The sequence below is a fragment of the Typopeltis vanoorti genome, chromosome 20, assembly GCF_054136105.1.
Source record: "Typopeltis vanoorti isolate ZY-2024b chromosome 20, IOZ_Tvanoo_1.0, whole genome shotgun sequence".
Lineage (NCBI taxonomy): Eukaryota > Metazoa > Arthropoda > Arachnida > Uropygi > Thelyphonidae > Typopeltis > Typopeltis vanoorti.
Genome location: NC_143568.1, coordinates 102,218,055 through 102,238,470, shown reverse-complemented (window position 1 = coordinate 102,238,470; position 20,416 = coordinate 102,218,055). Strand labels below are relative to the sequence as shown.

The window sequence follows — 20,416 nt, the reverse complement described above, 5'->3', positions numbered from 1 at the left end:
TAGTGACCTGCTGCTTCTGGGATATCATTCTCCATACACAACCTGCTGATACCTATCACACAGCCAATCTCCAATCCAACTCACTAATCTACCATTCAACCCCATCTGTTCAAATTTAATTACTAGCTTGTCACAGTCCATCGAAGGCCATTGCAAAATCGAAATATATTTCTGTATATGCATCCCAGTCACTTTGTTATAATAAGTAAGCAGATTACTAAAACACAATCTTCCTTTAGTAAACCCATGCTGTCCATCAAAGAGAAGTCTGCTGCTGTCAACCTAGTTCTGAATCCTTGTCCTCACTAGCTTCTCTTTGTCTTTGACCACAACTCCAGAGAAATAGAATGGTCTATAATTCAAAGCCTAAGTCTTATCACCCCCCCCCCTTTATCAAGTGGAACAATTTTCCCCTCTTTCCATTCATTTGGAACTTGGGTTAATTCAAGACTCATGTTAAAAAGATGAGTTAAAGTTGTTAACTACCTGGAACATTCCCTCAAGACACATGGGATATACTATCAAGTCCCATGGCCTTGTTGACATCAAATTTACTCAGCCACCAGAGGGCCATAACTTGCATAGTGTTAGTAAAGAGCTCCTGAAAAGATAAGTGCCATTTTGCATAATAATTGATGATTTTGCTCGAATGTACTCATGAGATCAACCACACAGGCATCGAATGATGTGATTAGGCAAGCGTTGTGAAAATGAAGTGCTGTTAACAATGTCAATTTTTCAAAAATGGATCAATGTCGCAAGTATAATATATATGCATGGTGAAAAGTGAGAGATGTGTTTGTGGAGAGACTGAATAGGAGACCAAAGAAAGTATGGATTTGTAGGAAGTGAAATATTTTGTTAGAATATGAGTTAATGAATGTGAAACAGAGTGAAAGATAGCATAAATAAAAGTAACAGAAATGGAATGAAAGCTAGTGAGGCTGAGGGAGTGAAAGGAAGTATAAATGAGGAAAAGGAAGTAAGGTACAGCTGAACGATAGATAGTGAGACTATGGGAGTGACAGAAAGTGAAACTGTCAGAATGAAAGATTTTAAGAAACACTTATTGAAATGAAAAAATAAAATGAGGAATATGCAAAGTGATATTAGATGTTTAATGAAAACAAACAAAAGTATGTAAAAGAATAGAATGAAAGAAAAAAGGGTAAAAGAGGTGATGAATGATTCAAGAATAGCAATGTAGGGAGATTACATTGTTATGGTGGTTACTGAGATAATCCATAAGGTTTGCTATCCAGGAGGGAGAATGAGCAAGATAATTCATACTTTGAACATGAGGAGAAAACAAGCAAGAGAATTAGTGGTGGTTGTGGGGACAAATGATTTAAATGGATATAAGAAGAATGTAAGGGTGAATATCAAGAGGTTACTGAGAAGAGTGAAAGATAACGGCATAGTGGGAAAGGTTGTCAGTGTGTTGCTGAAGTATGGCATTTGGAGTGAGTGAACTGGAGAAACTATTGCTAGATGGAAGTGCAGTATGTGATGCAAGCAAGAGATCAGAAGTAAGAGATGAAGTGAAAGATCAGGAGAGTGGTATTGAAGAGACAGAAGTGCTTGGCAATGGAAACAGTAGTAGCATAAGAGATGGAAAGAGAACAGGAATGCGAAAGGAACAGGGAAACGGGAGAAGCCTGGGTGGACACATAGTCATGGCACAGGGAGAGTGGAAGTTGGCGGTAGTAGTGAATGTATGAATGTATGATTGGGCAGGTGTGGTAGAAAAATCACAACCAACAAGTGTCTTGGGTGGGACTGGTTATAGACCTAAAAGTGAACTGCTGTGTTTATTTACAAATGCCAGGAATATGAAATGATTTCATTGAGTGTTGAGTGTATTCACCTGAAAATCACTGGAATAGAAATTGAAGGGTACAGTGTTTTTCATGAGGATAGAAAGGGAGGGGAAGTGCTACTGATGATAGCAGGGGAATTATGTGCACAAAAGGTAGACATGAAAGATCAAAATATTGGCAATGGGTATGAGGCAGTGTGAAGTGAGGTGGAGGTTGACAGGATGATATATTTAGTTGGATGTTGCTATAGGCCAGGGAATGTGAAGGTGGTGATGAAATGTACAAACAACTTGGATTAGTGAAAAGGAAGGATGATTATTATGGGCGATTTTAATTATAGTGGTATAGATTGGAATGAAGAGATAGAATCTGAGAGTAATAAAATTGAATTTCTTGAGTTCTTGAGAGATGACTGTCTCAGGTAGCATGTAAAGGATGACACGTGAAGACTGAGCATTTTAGATTTGATCATTTTATCCAAGGTTTTGAGTGGGGTTTTGAACTGTCCTCCAGTTGGTGAGAGTGATCATGAAGTAATCATCTGGGTTGTGGCTAGCTATATGCAGCCCTCTGTGAGGAAGCAGTACAAGACTGGTGATCATGACAAGCTTAGGAGACAGTTTGGGGCTATAGCATGGAATGAGGAGTTGAGCAGTAAGAAAATAAATGCTGCTTGGAAACTGACAAAGAAATACATAACAGCATCAATGTGTAAATGTATTCCAAAGGTCAAAAGGCTGAATAGGGTAGGTGTAAAATGGATGAATGAGTGGATTAAGCATGAAATCTGGAAAAAGAAGGAATGCATTTGGAAGCAGTACAAGATGAATAATGGCAATAATCAGTTACATGAAGAGTATAAAGAGCAAGCCAGGAGAGTGACTGAGTTAGTAAGGACAACAAAAGTGCATTATGAGCAGAAATTAGCAAATCAGCCAAAGAAAACCCCTAGAGAGTTTTTTTAAGATATGCGCAAAGTAGAAAGAAGAATGATTATGGTAAGATGATATTAATGGAAAATGGTATGTTAAAGATACCAATAAATCACATACTTGGTTTTAATCCTTTTCTCAAGGAAGCAAAAACGATGTTATGCATGTGAAATATATTCACATCTGAGCTACTTGTATATAGAGGCTACTGACTTCAAACCACTTGCCTTACTATGTATCCCATAATGCAAAACACATCCCGCTTTCAGGCATGTATAAATGCAATGCATAATGGGAAGAGCCGCTATCCAGATTGGTTTAGACCTTTATTGAAGTCTCATCAATGGGAACCAGACCTGGGAGAGATACCAAGATTGAAGTAATGTAGAAGTCATATATATCTCATATATACAAGTATTCTATACAAATAGCTCAGATATGAATATATAGGATTAAAACTACGTATATGATTTCTTGGTATATTCAATGTATAATAAACCCAAGGTAAAAAACTTTTCTACATCTTTCTCTCATCCAGAGATTTTTATTAATAGGGTCAAGCACCTTTTGGCTATTTGTATATGAGATATATATACATAGTAAGGCAAGTGATATGAAGTCATTAGCCTCTATATACAGTAGCTCAGACGTGAAAAACATTGTTTTTGGTTCCTTGGGAAAAGGATTAAAACTAAGTATATGATTTCTTGGTATTCTTTAACATGTAATAACCCATGGGAAATGGTAACTGCTGCAGAAGACATTGTTGAGGTATTCAGTGATCAATTTATGAGGGTGCTTTATCTTTATCTGGGTGAAATCATGAGAAACTGAAGTGTAGAGGACAGAGGAAAGGATGGCTTAATTGTATATGGAAGAATCACTGCTCCTTTGTATTCTTGTCTTTTTTTTTTGTTGTTGTTGTTCTGATTGTTTTGAAGGTTGAAACAGAATTTTTGAACTAATGTTCTGTGTAGCATTTTTTGGAAGGACACAATTAAGATACTGTATTATCTCTTGGTTTCTTTTATCATTGATGGAAATTCCGTAGGCTCTATTGCATAAGGAACAGATGATGCCTATTTTTTGCATTGGGTGGTAATGATTAAGTTGTGGGTCCTCTGTTAATTAGTTTTTGTAAACTGAGAAGTAGAGTGTGTTTTGTTCTGATATTTCAACTAGTGTATCCAAAAACAATAAAGATTTGTTTCTTTGTAATTCAATTGTGAATTTAATGAGAGGATGAATGCTATTCAGGAAGGTGACGAAATCTTCTAAATGCATAATAGTACTGGACCAGATGATAAAAATATCATCAAGATATTTTTGGTGTTTTAAGAGGATGTTTGCATGATGTAAGGTATTCCATATACCTTAGGTTAGAGTAGGTTTTCTATATACAGAGAAAAAAAGGTTACCATTAGGAAGGCATGTTACTAAGGTGTCTAGGAAGGATAAACAATTATTATTTTCCTTTTCCAATGTAAACTGGATTCTTGGATGTAGACTATTGAGGTGACAGAGGAAGGAATCTAATGTGTCTGGGCCATGAGGCCAAATAGAGAACACATCATCTACATATCTTAGCCAGATAGAAGGTTTTAGAGGGAAAGAATCTATGGCTTGTTTTTCAAAATTTTCCATGTAAAAATTGGCAAGAGGAGGTGAGAGGGGGAACCCATTGCAGTTCCCTCTATCTGTTTGTAGATTTTGTTCTTCCAAGAAAAATAACCAGAGTAGATGGCAAAGGAAAAGAGCTCTAAGATATCAGAAGGAAACACGTTTTTTAAGAGTGTTCAGGTGTCAGTTAGGGGAATATTGGTAAACAATAAATGATGTCAAAGCTATTATTTAAAGTAAGATTTTCAATTAAGTTTTTAAAGTGGGTAGAGTTTTTTACATGAGATGTGGTAAGACCAGTGAGGGGGAGGGGGGTCAAAGATTTAGCTAGCTGCTTTGACAGTTTGTAGCAAGGAGCATTGGTGGCATCTACTATAGGTTTTAGGGGGGAATTAGGTTTGTGGATTTTCAGTAAAGCATATATATGGGGGGGATGAGAACCGAATGGTTTGAGTTTTTTTGTAATGTCAGGAGGCCAAGAGGACACTTTTTTAAGTAGGTTTCTTAATCTACTTAAAAAATCACAGAGAATAATATCCATTTTCCGTTGTTCTTAAACGCCTCAGAATATAATCGGAAAATGGATATTTTTCTCCATGATCGTGCTACCTACATACCGCTTGAACATGATCCCACTAAAACCCAAGTTAAAAAATTAAAAAAACTACTTAAAAAGTGTCCTCTTGGCCTCCTGACATTACAAAGAAACTCAAACCATTCGGTTCTTGTTCCCCCCCTGTATATATATGGTTTACCAAAAATCCACAAACCTAATTCCCCCCTAAAACCTATAGTAGATGCCACGAATGCTCCTTGCTACAAACTGTCAAAGCAGCTAGCTAAATCTTTGAACCCCCCCCCCCCTCACTGGTCTCACCACATCTCATGTAAAAAACTCTACCCACTTTAAAAACTTAATTGAAAATCTTACTTTAAATAATAGCTTTGACATCATTTCATTGTTTACCAATATTCCCCTAACTGACACCTTAACACTCTTAAAAAACGTGTTTCCTTCTGATATCTTAGAGCTCTTTTCCTTTGCCATCTACTCTGGTTATTTTTCTTGGAAGAACAAAATCTACAAACAGATAGAGGGAACTGTGATGGGTTCCCCCTCTCACCTCCTCTTGCCAATTTTTACATGGAAAATTTTGAAAAACAAGCCATAGATTCTTTCCCTCTAAAACCTTCTATCTGGCTAAGATATGTAGATGATGTGTTCTCTATTTGGCCTCATGGCCCAGACACATTAGATTCCTTCCTCAGTCACCTTAACAGTCTACATCCAAGAATCCAGTTTACGATGGAAAAGATAAATAACAATTGTTTACCCTTCCTAGACACCTTAGTAACATGCCTTCCTAATGGTAACCTTTCTTTCTCTGTATATAGAAAACCTACTCATACAGGCAAATACATTCACAAACTCTACCACCACCACCACCCCTCTCAGCAATATGACATTATTAAAACTCTTACCAATAGAGCCCACAATCTTTGTTCCAGTGAAATTGCCCTTTCAACTGAAATCAAACACATACACAACACCTTCCTTTCCAATGGCTATAATGACTACAGAATTAAAAAAATAATCAAGTCCTTCCCCATTCCCCAACCATCTCTTCAGAAGGACTTCAGAAATGCCATCACCATACCTTACATCCATGGTACATCAGAAAAAATAGCCAGATCATTAAAAAGTACAACCTCCATTCAGCTTTTAAGCCCCACCGTTAACTTGCTACCTTTATCCGTTCCACCAAAGACCAGCTCCCTCCTCTCTCAGTGCCTGGAGTATATAGAGTACCTTGTGCCTGTAAACTGGCTTACTTTGGACAGACAGGCAGATCAGCAACAATCCGGTTAGAAGAACATAAGTCATACATCTGCAATCACGATTATGGTCACTCTGGCCTTGCAGACCATGTTTTGGATACAACTCACAGGACCTCCTGGAAAAAAACTGCCATGCTCCACCATAGTAAATTAAAAAAAGAAAGACTATTCTTTGAATCTGCATCTGCACTCAGGAATCAACCAAATTTAAACAAATACGGTTGCATTAAACTTCCCAAAATTTGGGAAACATTAATTATAATTAATCCTAGGCCGCCTGCAAATGCCCATAGAGGTAATAATATTCTATTAAACCTCCAACATGAATTCTTCACAGCACTTAAGCCTCAACACATGGACCTCTTTAAACATTGTATTAATAGTACTTTTTTTTTTTTTTCTAATTTGAAGATCTTTCTGAACAGAAAAGACTAGCAATGGGCTCTTCCTTCCTCCTACATTAGCTGACCTATTCATGGAATTGTTGTTTGAAAAAAAAATAGCCCTTGAAAACCAAGCAACACAATCAAAAATTTAAGAAGATATATTTATGATATTTTTATCATCTGGTCCCAGTACTATTACACAATTAGAAGATTTTGTCACCTTCCTGAACAACATTCATCCTTGGATTAAATTCACAATTGAATTAGAAAGAAATGCAAAGAACAGACCAGGGCTTCTGATCTAATGTCCAATCCTCACCTTCTTGTGGTGCACCCTAATGGCTATCTACCTGGATAATGAACGAACGAGGATGTGCTGTCAATTTGGAATTTAGCTGACCAAATTGTATTCTTATTGGCTTAAACCAATATAGAAAATGATGGTACACCATGACAAAATTTCATGCCAGCTGGGGCATCGCCCGGTTAAACAAGGCCCCATTGTTTTCGCCAGGGAACCAGGGCGAACAGCAAAAAGTCAGCTACTGGAACAAATCTGAAAGCACACCCCAACTCAACATTACCAGAGTTAAAGATCGGTACTATCACCATAAGAAGCCTGAATGGTAAAGAAATGGAGCTAGCTGAGGAATTAGATAAGTACCAGATCGACATAATAGGAGTGACTGAAACAAAAAAGACAAAAACTGGTGAGATCTTTCTGAGCAATAAATACAAAATGTTATATTCAGGAAATGACAATCAAGGAAAAGAAGGAGTAGCCACAGTATGCAACACAAAATACGAGGCTAATCTTCTTGAATGGCAGGCGGTCTCAAGTAGAGTGATGTGGGCAAATATCAGAATGGGGAATTGGACAATGAGACTTATTTGTGCCTATGGTCCCACAGAATGTTCTACTAAGGTTCAAGTGGAAGAATTTTTTGATGCTTTAGAAAAAGCAACTGACACAATGAAAAAGGAAAAGTTGGTCCTTGTTGGGGATCTAAATAGCAGAGCAGGAAATGATTGTTAGACATACAAAAATATTTTGGGAAAATTTGGAGAAAAGAGCAAAGCCAATAATAATGGCAAATACCTGTTGGATTTCTGCTCAGGACATGGACTGGTTATTACTAACACCATGTTCCAACATAAAAATGTGCACAAATTCACATGAAGAGAGAAGAGGCAAGGAATAAGAAAAATCTCATTGACCATGTTATTGTTGATAGTGATGTTTTCTCCCTGTGCAGGACACCAGAGTGTACAGAGGATTTGAAATTGGAAGCGATCACTATTTAGTCTTGAGCAGGATAAAATTGAATTTCGTATTGAAAAGAATAACATGTAAGAAAGTTTTAAAGCGAATAAAAGTTTAGCAGCTCTCAGATGTGAACTGTAGACTAAAATACACAAAGATTATTGAAGAAAAAATGAAAGAGTTTGAGAACAGGAACCGAACCTTGGAGATTCAGTGGCAAGCGTTGAAGAAAACCCTGATTGATTCAGCCAGAGAGGCATGTGGTGAGGTTGTCTGCAAGGTTAGAAAAATCAGAACTCCATGGTGGACATAGGAAGTTAAAGTGGCAGTGAAGGAAAAGAAGAAAGCATATCAAAAGTTCCTGGCAAATAAGTCAGCTTGTGCTCTTAGAGAATACAGAGACAAATGTAAGAAAGCTAAACACTGTGTAAAACTAGGAAAGAGGAACTAGGAAACTTATGTTGAGGAAAGAGTGCGCTGTAAAAGGAGTTAGATATGATAAAGATTACATGAAAACAGGAGAAAAAGATATCCTTGAAGTATGGAGTAATTACTTCGAAAAATTGCTAAATGAAACAAGCAGTGAGAGCACAGTGGTAAAAAAACACTCAACAGGCATACAGTCAGGAATACATATCCATACTTGAAGTAGAAAAAACCATCAAAGGCTTAAAACATGGAAAGGCAGCAGGAGTAGATGATTAAAGATACCAAGCAATTTTAAACCTGGTTTTACTCCATTTTTTCCAAGTAAGCAAACAGACAAAATGTCAAGTTTGCGCCTGCAATTTGTGCAAGACTAGCTGATCCCACAGGTAGTGCAAGACCAAGGCTACCTGTGGGATCCCACTACCTGTGGGATCAGCTAGTCTTGCATAAATTGCAGGCGCAAACTTGACATTTTGTCTGTTTGCTTACTTGGAAAAAATGGAGTAAAACCAGGTTTAAAATTGCTTGGTATCTTTAACATAACTATACCCAAGTTAAAAATACTTTCTACAGGAGTAGATGATATTCGACCAGAAATGCTGAAATAAGGTGGTATAAAAGTCTTACAGTAGCTGCATTGCATAGTTCAGAAAGCCTGGACAGAGGGACAAATTCCCGATGATTGGAGTAGAGCTCTAATAGTACCCATATATAAAAAGAGAAATAAAACTGAATGTGAGAATTACAGAGGTATTTCCCTACTGAGTGTTCCTGGCAAGATCTATGCAAGCATACTTGAGAAACGGTTGAGAAGAATTATGGAAGAAAAGCTTGGTGAAGAACAAGCTGGATTCAGGCCAAATAGAGGCTGTCAGGATTAGATCTTCACTTTACGATAAATAGTTGAGAAAGCATGGGAATATAAGAAAGATCTGTATTTAAGTTTTGTCGATCTGGAAAAGACATATGATAAGGTGCCAAGAGAGAAGCTATTCAATACGCTACAGTTATATGGTGTCAATGGGGCATTTTATCAAGCAATACTTAGTCTTTATTTGAGTCATAAGTCAGCAGATAGAATTGAAGGAAGTACAGGAAGATGGTTTAATGTTAAATCTGGTGTGAGACAAGGATGTACATTATCCCCTCTGTTATTCATTATCTATATGGATCACATTATGAAGGAAAGTGGTATTAAACATGATATCAGAATTGGATATGTTAATGTCAGCTCTTTGCTTTATGCGGACGATGTTATACTTCTAAATAAATCCACTACAAGTCTGCAAGATTCTCTTACTAAATTGAATAACTGTTGTAATAGATATGGTATGAAGGTCAGCAATAAAAAGACAAAGACAATGAAAATAGGCAGAATAATTGAAAATGTCAACTGTGTTGTGAATGGAGAACCTGTGGAACAAGTAAAACATTTCAGCTACTTAGGCACGATTTTTACTGAAGATGGTAAATTAAATATGGAAATAGACAACAGAATCAACAAAGCTGGTATGGTAGGAAGTCAATTGAATAAATTCATATGGAATAAGAGAGAAATTAGTCGGAATACTAAATTAGCTGTATACAAGACTGTGTTCAAACCAATTTTAACTTATGGATCTGAGAGCTGGGTCAGAAGTAAAACACTTGACCAAAGACTAGAGACTGCAGATATGAGAGTCCTGAGTAAGATTAGAGGCGTGAACAGATGGCATTAATGGCAATATCATATTAAAAATGAGGATATTAGGAAAGAACTTGACATTCGGCATCCAGGAATGCATTAGCAGAGCTAATCTCAGGTGGTATGGTGTCACTTAAACAGAATGAGTGAGGAAAGATTAGCAAAACAAGTGTTCTCTGTCAGGTTGGCAGGAAAGCGACCCAGAGGAAGACCAACATATAGGTGGATTGATACGGTACAATGTGCCTTAGACGATAGTAATATAAGATCTGATAATATTATTGGAGTCTTGACAAGTAACAGACTGATTTGGAGGAAAATTGTAGATAGGAAGTTAGTAATGATGTAAATTTTTCATGTAGTACTGTCATATCCTGTACACCCCTTGAGGGTACATGTCAGGAATTTGATGATGATGATGATGAGAAATAGACCTTTACTATTTTTGGTTACAGTAGTTGAGATATCAGAACAAAACATACTCAATTTTATTATTATTACCCTAAAACCCCATGCAGTCAAAGACTCACATAGGACATGCCAACTTCTCAGTCTACAGACACAAACTAATGCAGGACACGCAACTTATCCTCACCATCCAGTGTAAAAACAGTCATTATCCATTCCTTACACAATACAGAGTTTTCACTAACATAGATAAAAGAAATCAAGAGCTACAGTACTGTGTACTTTCAAAAAATGACCACAACAAAAAATTTGTAAAAAAAAAAAATTATTTCAACCTACAAAACAATTATACAACAAAAATACCAAGAATACAAAGGGGCAGTGATACTTCTATATAATTGTTTAATAAAAAAAACCATGCTGATTTAGTCTGAAAAAACATAAAATTACCTTGAATCAACATATGATCTTGTTTCTAGAATATATGGAAACTGAAGATTACTTCTTTAACTTATATGAAAGACACTAAAGTGAGAACAGAGGTGGATGAATTGGAGGTTCTTAGGATATTGCATAATCTCAATATAAATACAGCTGTGGGATTAGATGGGATTTCAGCTACAGTTTTGTGAGAATGCACAAGGGAACTGGCAATGCCTTTGACTAGGCTCTTTAATTTAAGTCTCAGCATTGGTAGAGTTCAAAGGAAGTAGAAAAAGGGCAAATAATTCCTTTGCATAAGGGAGGTTCTAAGACTGCAGTAACAAATTATTGACCAATCAGTATCTCAGGTGTGGTTGTATATTATCAAGAATGAGTAGATAAAAATATGATACTGTATGAAGATCAACATGACTTTGTGAAGGGTCAATCATGCCTTAGTAATTTACTAACTTTTTTAATAGAGTAACAGCTGAGTTGGATAAAGGAAATGGATACAAGATGATTTTGCAAAGGCATTTGATAGAATACCACATGGAACTCTGTTATGCAAATTAGAACAAATGGGGATGGATATGACACTAGTTAAGTGAATAAGAGGGTGGCTGCTGGATAGATATCAAAAAATGGTATATGGAGGGATAGGATGATTTATACAGGCTGTCAGTATGGGCCAAAGATAATGGATGTAAGTTTAATGTTGAGAAATGTAAAATTATGCATTTTGGGATAAATAGATTATAAGCTGTGTATCACATTGATGGCACTCTACTCCAGGAAACAGATGAAGCTAGAGATTTTTAAAGTTTAGAGGACATATTACTAAGGTTGCTAAATTAGCCCATAAGGTTACTTGGCTAGTAAAGAAACACATTAACAAGTAGAGATAAGGAAGTTGTTGTTCCTCTTTATAATAAAATTTAATAAAATTAGTTTAATCCTTTATCCAAGTGTGAGCAAGCAAAGTTTGCGCCTGAAGTATCTTCAGGACTAGGGTAAAGTGATACAACACCAGGGCAACTTGTTGCAAAGGTGGAGAAAGCTACCAACACTCCTAACTCAGTATCTCCTATAATGCAAAACACATCTCCTTGCGGATATGTCTAATGTTATGCATTAAAGGAAGGGCCACTACCCAGACTAGTTTCGACCTTTATTGAGGTCTCTTCAGTGGGAGCCAGGCCCTAGTGGAAATACCAGGCAGAAGCATTAGCAGGTCATCTCTACCTATAGGAGTTGCCAAATGGTGTGCCACCCTTTTTTAATAAATTACTCTGGATTTAGAGAAAGATGTTGAAAGTTTATTTTTTCACTTGGTTAGAGTATAATAAAATTAGTTTAATCCTTTATCCAAGTGTGAGCAAACAAAGTTTGCGCCTGAAGTATCTTCAGGACTAGGGTAAAGTGCTTCTGCCTGGTATTTCCACTAGGGCCTGGCTCCCACTGAAGAGACCTCAATAAAGGTCGAAACTAGTCTGGGTAGTGGCCCTTCCTTTAATGCATAACATTAGACATATCCGCAAGGAGATGTGTTTTGCATTATAGGAGATACTGAGTTAGGAGTATTGGTAGCTTTCTCCACCTTTGCAACGAGTTGCCCTGGTGTTGTATCACTTTACCCTAGGCCTGAAGTATCTTCACACTTGGATAAAGGATTAAACTAATTTTATTATACTCTAACCAAGTGAAAAAATAAACTTTCAACATCTTTCTCTAAATCCAGAGTATTTATTAAAAAAGGGTGGCACACCATTTGGCAACTCCTATAGGTAGAGATGACCTGCTAATGCTTCTGCCTGGTATTTCCACTAGGGCCTGGCTCCCACTGAAGAGACCTCAATAAAGGTCGAAACTAGTCTGGGTAGTGGCCCTTCCTTTAATGCATAACATTAGACATATCCGCAAGGAGATGTGTTTTGCATTATAGGAGATACTGAGTTAGGAGTGTTGGTATCTTTCTCCACCTTTGCAACAAGTTGCCCTGGTGTTGTATCACTTTACCCTAGTCCTGAAGATACTTCAGGCGCAAACTTTGTTTGCTCACACTTGGATAAAGGATTAAACTAATTTTATTATACTCTAACCAAGTGAAAAAATAAACTTTCAACATCTTTCTCTAAATCCAGAGTAATTTATTAAAAAAGGGTGGCACACCATTTGGTAACTCCTATAGGTAGAGATGACCTGCTAATGCTTCTGCCTGGTATTTCCACTAGGGCCTGGCTCCCACTGAAGAGACCTCAATAAAGGTCGAAACTAGTCTGGGTAGTGGCCCTTCCTTTAATGCATAACATTAGACATATCCGCAAGGAGATGTGTTTTGCATTATAGGAGATACTGAGTTAGGAGTGTTGGTAGCTTTCTCCACCTTTGCAACGAGTTGCCCTGGTGTTGTATCACTTTACCCTAGTCCTGAAGATACTTCAGGTGCAAACTTTATTTGCTCACACTTGGATAAAGGATTAAACTAATTTTATTATACTCTAACCAAGTGAAAAAATAAACTTTCAACATCTTTCTCTAAATCCAGAGTAATTTATTAAAAAAGGGTGGCACACCATTTGGCAACTCCTATAGGTAGAGATGACCTGCTAATGCTTCTGCCTGGTATTTCCACTAGGGCCTGGCTCCCACTGAAGAGACCTCAATAAAGGTCGAAACTAGTCTGGGTAGTGGCCCTTCCTTTAATGCATAACATTAGACATATCTGCAAGGAGATGTGTTTTGCATTATAGGAGATACTGAGTTAGGAGTGTTGGTAGCTTTCTCCACCTTTGCAACGAGTTGCCCTGGTGTTGTATCACTTTACCCTAGTCCTGAAGATACTTCAGGCGCAAACTTTGTTTGCTCACACTTGGATAAAGGATTAAACTAATTTTATTATACTCTAACCAAGTGAAAAAATAAACTGTTATTCCTCTTTATAAGGCCTTGATACGCTCACATCTGGCTTACTGTGCTCAAGTCTGGTCTCCTGGGTTTCTTGGAGATGAGAAAGTGGTGGATTCAGAGGCAAGTGACCAAGATGGTGAGTGGCCTGTGGAATCTTCCCTATGAAGATAAATTGAAGGTGTGTGAATAGCAGAAGTTGGTTGATAGGAGAAAAAGAGGGGATATGACAGAGACATTTAATTTGCTTAAAGGGTTTTATAGGATAGATGCAGGGGTAATGTTTCAGCACTTGGCTAGAAGTACCAGAACAAGAGGTCATCCCTGAAAGTTGAATAAAGGTGTAGTTAGTAGGGATGTGAGGATTAGATTTTTTTCTTGGAGAGTTGTGAATGAGTGGAATGGGTTGCCAGTCAGTTGTGAGTGCTTTGTCTGTTAGTGGGTTCAAGGAGAGGTATGAAAGATTATGTGGATAGATTGGGTCTCATGCAATAAGTAGTCTTCAGACTCCATGGAGGTGCCAGTATAATAATAATGATAATAATATATGCAATCAATCAATCACACATAAAATAGCAAGACTGCTTTCCCAACTTAAAAGTAACCTTCTACCCAATCAACAAAATCTTTGAACAGGACCGTCGCAGATTAGATTGCGCCCTGAGGCAAACAAATAAATATCGCCCCTGATGGATTATAATAAAAATATAAGAAAATCTCCAATTGCTATTTTGTTTTTATTACATCAATGTAAAATGATTACATAATAACATTAATTAAATGTTTGGTTGATGGGAAGATAGCACAATAAAACTGTTTATAAGCTCTTCTAAATTTAAATTATAAGCTATGTCTGCCTCTATCAATGTAGTTGCTAGACCAACCAATCTTTCTTGGGTCATTGCTGTTCGCAAATAATTTTTAATCAGTTTAAGCTTGGAAAAACTTCAGGTAAACTCATTCAGCCATATCGCGGTAGGTGGCATCGCTACGCTAACAATTCCTGTTAGCATAGCAACGGCACCTACCGCAATATGGCTGAACAAGCACCCTTATTAAGCCACACCATGAGGCAGGCTGCCTCTAAGCTACACCCTGTCGATGGTACTGTCTGAACACTTGAAACCTCCACATCCGCTACTCAAAAAAAACCAGGTGTCTACAAAATCATTTGCGATTGTGGTCTACACTATATAGTACAGACTTGCAAATCTGGTGAGATATATACCGATTGGAACACTTTAAGGATATTGAGAATGAAAGAAAGCACAAATCAGGGCTGGCAGCACATACAATGGAAACAAAATGCCAATATAATAGTAACAAAGTGAAATTCAGTTTGTTGATACTGAGGCATCCTCTGTAGTGTAACAAAAATTCAAGAGATGATTTTACATCAAGTCTGGTCTTCAGTAATCCATCAAAATGCAATTGTGCCTACCAGAGATACAGCAATCCACAAACCAGCAGCCAGTGTAAGAGAAAATCCACAATTTCCATTGTTGAAACATTTTCAAATATTTTTCAATAAAGATGTTAATTGTTATTACTGGCTTTCTAGTTTTTAGTTTATTCATGTTATTATGATGAATTGAAACAAAGTATTTCACAAAAGTAGTAGAAATATAAACATAGTTCCTATTTGACATAAAAAAAAAAGATTTTTTTTTATTTGGAATATGGTGGAGAGAGGTGGAATGCATTGCATGAGAGTGGAAATAGTGAACAAATTCCAAGCACAGTTTGATGAGCATTGTGTTAGATAGTAAGAGCCTCTTGCAATAAGTCATTGTACTCTATAAATGGTCAGATGATGATAATTGGTTCTTTGATTTGAATTTACAGCTGCAGCAACTCAGGCTATGAGGCCAGTATATTATGTCTGTTGTTAATATGTATGTGTGTGTGTGTGTGATTTGCCTGTTTTGCATTGACGATGATGATAATAACAATGCATTTAAGCATGCCTAATTTAAGGGATTTGAAATACTGTGGAAATATTGTGTGCACAAATTTGTGAGCTACAGAACTTGGTGGAAACAATTTTTTCAAAGTGACTGTTTATTTCTCTTGTATAACACAAAGATATGCAGATGCTGGTGAAATTGAGCAGTAATTTATGTACTTATGTAACAACATTACCACCAGTGATATTAACATCAAAAGAGGAGTGAGACAAGGATGTGTGCTCTCACCACTCCTGTTCAACATATATGCAGAGGTAATCTTTAAAAAAGCATTGGAAGAATGTTCAGAGGGAATCACAATAAATGGAAAGATTGTTAACAACCTTCGATATGCAGATGACACCGTGCTAATTGCAGATAATATTATGGATCTCCAAAAACTCATTGACAGAGTAATACATAGAAAGCCAAAGAATGGGAATAAATATAAAAATCAACAAGACAAAATACATGATCATCAGCAAACATCCAGCCTCATCAATGAAACTGACACTCAATGGGAAAAATATTGATCAAGTGTCAAGATATAAATATCTTGGTTGCTGGCTTAATGAATGGTGGGATCCAGAAATAGATATAAGGACACGGATTGAAGTTGCACAGCAGTCCTTCATGAAAATGAGTACACTATTCTGCAATAAAGACCTAAACATGGAAGTCAGATGCCGAATGCTGAAATGCTACGTGTGGTCTATTCTGCTCTATGGAGTTGAAACATGGACATTGAAGGCGACAACCATCAAGAAAATTGAAGCCTTTGAGATGTGTCTATACAGAAGAATGCTAAAGATATCATGGACAGAAAAAATTACCAATGAAGATGTCTTAAAATCCATTGGCAAAGCTAAACATCTTGTACAAATAATCAAGAAACGAAAAACATCGTATCTTGGCCACAACATGAGAAACAGCAAATACCAACTTCTACATACTATTTTGATAGGAAGAATTGGTGGCAAAGGAACTAGAGGAAGAAAAAGAATATCATGGTTTGACAACATCAAGACATGGACAGGAAAGAGCAGTGCACAACTGCTCAGATTAGCACAAGAGCGCAGTTTGTTCGCCAAGATGGTCGCTGACCTTCGATAGAAGACAGCACAATAAGAAGAAGAAGATAACACAAAGATCTGCAGATGCTGGTGAAATTGAGCAGTAATTTATGTACTTATGTAACTTATATACTATAACAAGGTGACAAATACCTTGGAAAAGGGAGATGCATATATAGTGGTGTACTTGGATTTTGCAAAGGCTTTGCAAAATCAGTTTTGGGACTATTGTTGTTCAATTTGAATGTGAATGATATTGGGATGGGCTTATCTAGAGATATGCAGCTGTATGTAGATGATGCAAAATTGTGGAGAGCAATGCAGAGTCAAGCAGATGCCTTACAGCAGGACTTGAACAGATTGCATGAATGGGCAGGTAAGTGAAACTGTTAATTCAATGTTGCAAAGTGTAAGGTTTTGAGATTTGGTAAGCAACGATGGGATGAACAGTATACACTTTGTGGGGAAATTATAAAGGAAGTAGAGGAGATGGGAGATTTAGGAGTGATGGTGGACAAGGACATGAAATTCAGGGACCACATTGCACAAGTTGTGACGATGTCACATCGGATAATGGCAATGATGTGGAGGAACCCTGACATGCATAAATAGAGAGGTTATGATACATTGTATAAGGCCTTATATGGATTTTTGTGCACAGACTTGATCACTGGGTTTTCATGGTGATGAGGATGTTGGAAAGGGTCCAGAGAAGATTCACAAAAGTGGTCAGTGGTCTTTGGAATGTGGAGTATGAGGACAGATTGAGAGAATGTAAGTTGCTATGCCTCGTGAATAGTATGAAGAGGGGAGGGGAGATATGATTAAGACATATAAGCTAGTCAGGGGTTGTTATCAGGTTGACATGGAAGAGATTTTTCATAGAATGGGAGAAGGGGTAAAACAAGAGGCTATCACTGGAAACTGTATAAGAAGGGTGTGAGCAGATTCTTTGCATGAAGAGTGGTCAGTGAGTAGAATGCATTGCCTGAATGTATTGTAAATGTAGACACATTGAGTCAGTTTAAGGCACGATTGGATTAGAATTGTGTGCCTCCCACAGTGTGTACCTCCCACAATGAGTCTAACTCCATGGAGGTCAGATGATGATGATGTGATATTAATAATAATTTTGAAGCCTTTTCTAAACTGGTATTCTTTATCTTTCATCATCATCAATAAAAGAGCCTTTCAGGCAATGCATTCCATGCAAGAAAACTAGTTCTCATTCTCTTGTTGACTATTTATACAACTTTCTTAAATAGTCTCTGTCCTTTCTATTTGTTCCAATCTTTGATAATCTCCCTTGTTTCTATCTGGTAAATACCTTTTTTCCATGATCCCTTACCTTACCTTATCTCTTCCAATCTAAGTCTAGCCAGATATGCAGCGTCCCATTTATGAATCTGAAATTGCAAAAATTTGTACTAGCTGCATTAAACTGATATATTCCCAATTCCTTTGCCCTTTTCCCAACTTATTCAAATCCTTCTGAAAAGACACAACATTGCACCACTGCTAATAACCTTCAATAATTTCACATTTCATGCACAGTGTTATTCAGGGTAGTTTTTCATGATTTATATACAAAATGCATATAGGTTTCTATTCAAAATCCTGCAATATAGATTTGTTCTAGTTTTATCTGTGTTTGCTGCAATTAGGGGAATATTCAGTTGTTTGCAGATGATATGAAGCTGGGAAGGGTTGTTAGTGATAGTGCAGATGTGGTAGTCTGTCAAGAGAATTTGAATGAAATGGGCAGATAGGAAAATAATTGGGGATTTCTGTTTAATTCAGCTAAATGTAAAGTCTTGAAGTTTGCATATATTGATGGGAGGCTGCATACTCTTTTGGAGGAACTGAACTGGAGGAGGTGTGGGAGAAAAGGGATCTTGGGGTGATGATTAAGAGAATTCTGAAATTCAGGGAGTATTGCAAAAGTGGTGAAGGTTAATAACCCAGATGATTGCTGCAATACTGAGTAGGACACTGATCAGCAGAGATAAAAGCATTGTAATTCCATTGTATAAAGCCTGATTTTTCCACTTCTGGACTACTGTACTGAGTTCTAGTCTCCAGGATTTGAAGGGGATATTTTAACTTGGAAAGAGTGGAGAGGGGGGATAACAAAGATGATATTAGGACTGTACAATGTTAGTTATGAGGATACACTGAGGGAATGTGGATTACAAAGTTTGGTAGATAGGAGGAGGAGAGCTGATATGACTGAGATGTACAATTGCAGTGTACAATTTTAATGCTTGATATAATAACTGGACTATGTGTAAAATAATGACATTCAAATGTCAGAGATAAATATAACTTGACATGTAACTAAAATTAATCTATTCAAATAAATTAACACATACTTTTGTAGCTAATCTATTGTAATTCTCCTGTGCTCCATGGACTATATCTTCAAGATTGAAAACAGGACACTGCGGATCAGTTATCCGATTATAACGACAACTACCCAAATATGACTTATTAGATGTGTCTAGCAGATTCTGCCTAAATATATAAAATTCAAAATTAAACTCTTCCCTGAATAAAAATATTAAAGCATCACATGTTAAAATTAATTTATTACTACTATGATTATATAGCTGGTCCGGTTTCCCGAGTGGTTAATTATTATTATTATCATCCAGTCCTCCATGTAGTCAAAAGACTCATCATGGGAGGTCGTTTTTAGGAAATTCAAAGTTTATCATACACTCCTTGAACCCATTGACCGTTCCCACTCCAACCACTCTCTCAGGCAATGCATTCCAAGGTTCAACCACCCTCCATGCAAAGAAACCACTCCTCACCCTCTTGCGCACAGCCTCCTTTCGTAACTTCCAGGGATGGCCCTTTGTCATCGCTCTCTCCTGCCGTTCCACCAAGTGAAGGAACTCTCCAATGTCTACCCTGTAACTGCCTTTCAACAGTTTAAAAGTCTTGATCATATCACCTCTCCTTCTTCTATTGACCAAACTCTGCAGTCCACATTCCCTCAGTTGATCCTCATAACTCATATTGTACAGTCCTGAAACTATCTTTGTTATCCGCCTCTGTACCCTTTCCACAGTCAATTTATCCCCTTCAAATCCTGGGGACCAAATCTGAGAACAATAGTCTAAGTGTGGTCTGATTAGGACCTTATACAATAATGATAACTCTTTTATCTCCGAAGGTCAGCATCCTTCTCAGTATTGTAGCAATCCTCTGAGTTACCCTCACCACCAGATCTCTTGTCTCCCCTACCTCCTCCAGTACAGCTCCTCCAATCGAGTACGCATCCTCCCATCGATGGATCCCAAACCTCATTTTGCTGCATTGAACTGCCACCCCCCCCCCCCATTTATTTGCCCATCTGTCTAGTTTATTCAAATCCTCTTGCAGGGCTGCTACATCTGCACTATTACTGATAACTCTTCCCAACATCACATCATCCGCAAACAACTGAATGTCCCCTTGCAATCCATTGACAATATCATTGATATAAAGATTGAACAATACAGGTGCCAGTACTGAGCCCTGTGGAATCCCACTTGTAACCTTCTGCTTCCTTGATATTGCCCCATCATACACAACTCTCTGATACCTATCAGTCAGCCAATCCTGAATCCATTTGACTAACCTGACATTTAAACCCATGTGCTGCAACTTAAATATCAGCTTATCATGTGCTACCCCA

At 37.3% G+C, this 20,416-nt stretch overlaps 1 protein-coding gene across 2 annotated transcripts in view; it reads right to left on the bottom strand.

Moving 5' to 3' along the window:
- LOC150095727 (P2X purinoceptor 4-like) overlaps window positions 1–20,416 on the bottom strand; it is a 196,231-nt gene that overhangs the window by 50,116 nt on the left and 125,699 nt on the right. For both annotated transcript variants that reach the window (XM_090410186.1, XM_090410185.1), the window contains exon 7: window positions 19,104–19,245. In XM_090410186.1, coding sequence (XP_090266312.1) covers window positions 19,104–19,245 — 142 coding nt within the window. The remainder of the gene's footprint in view (window positions 1–19,103; window positions 19,246–20,416) is intronic.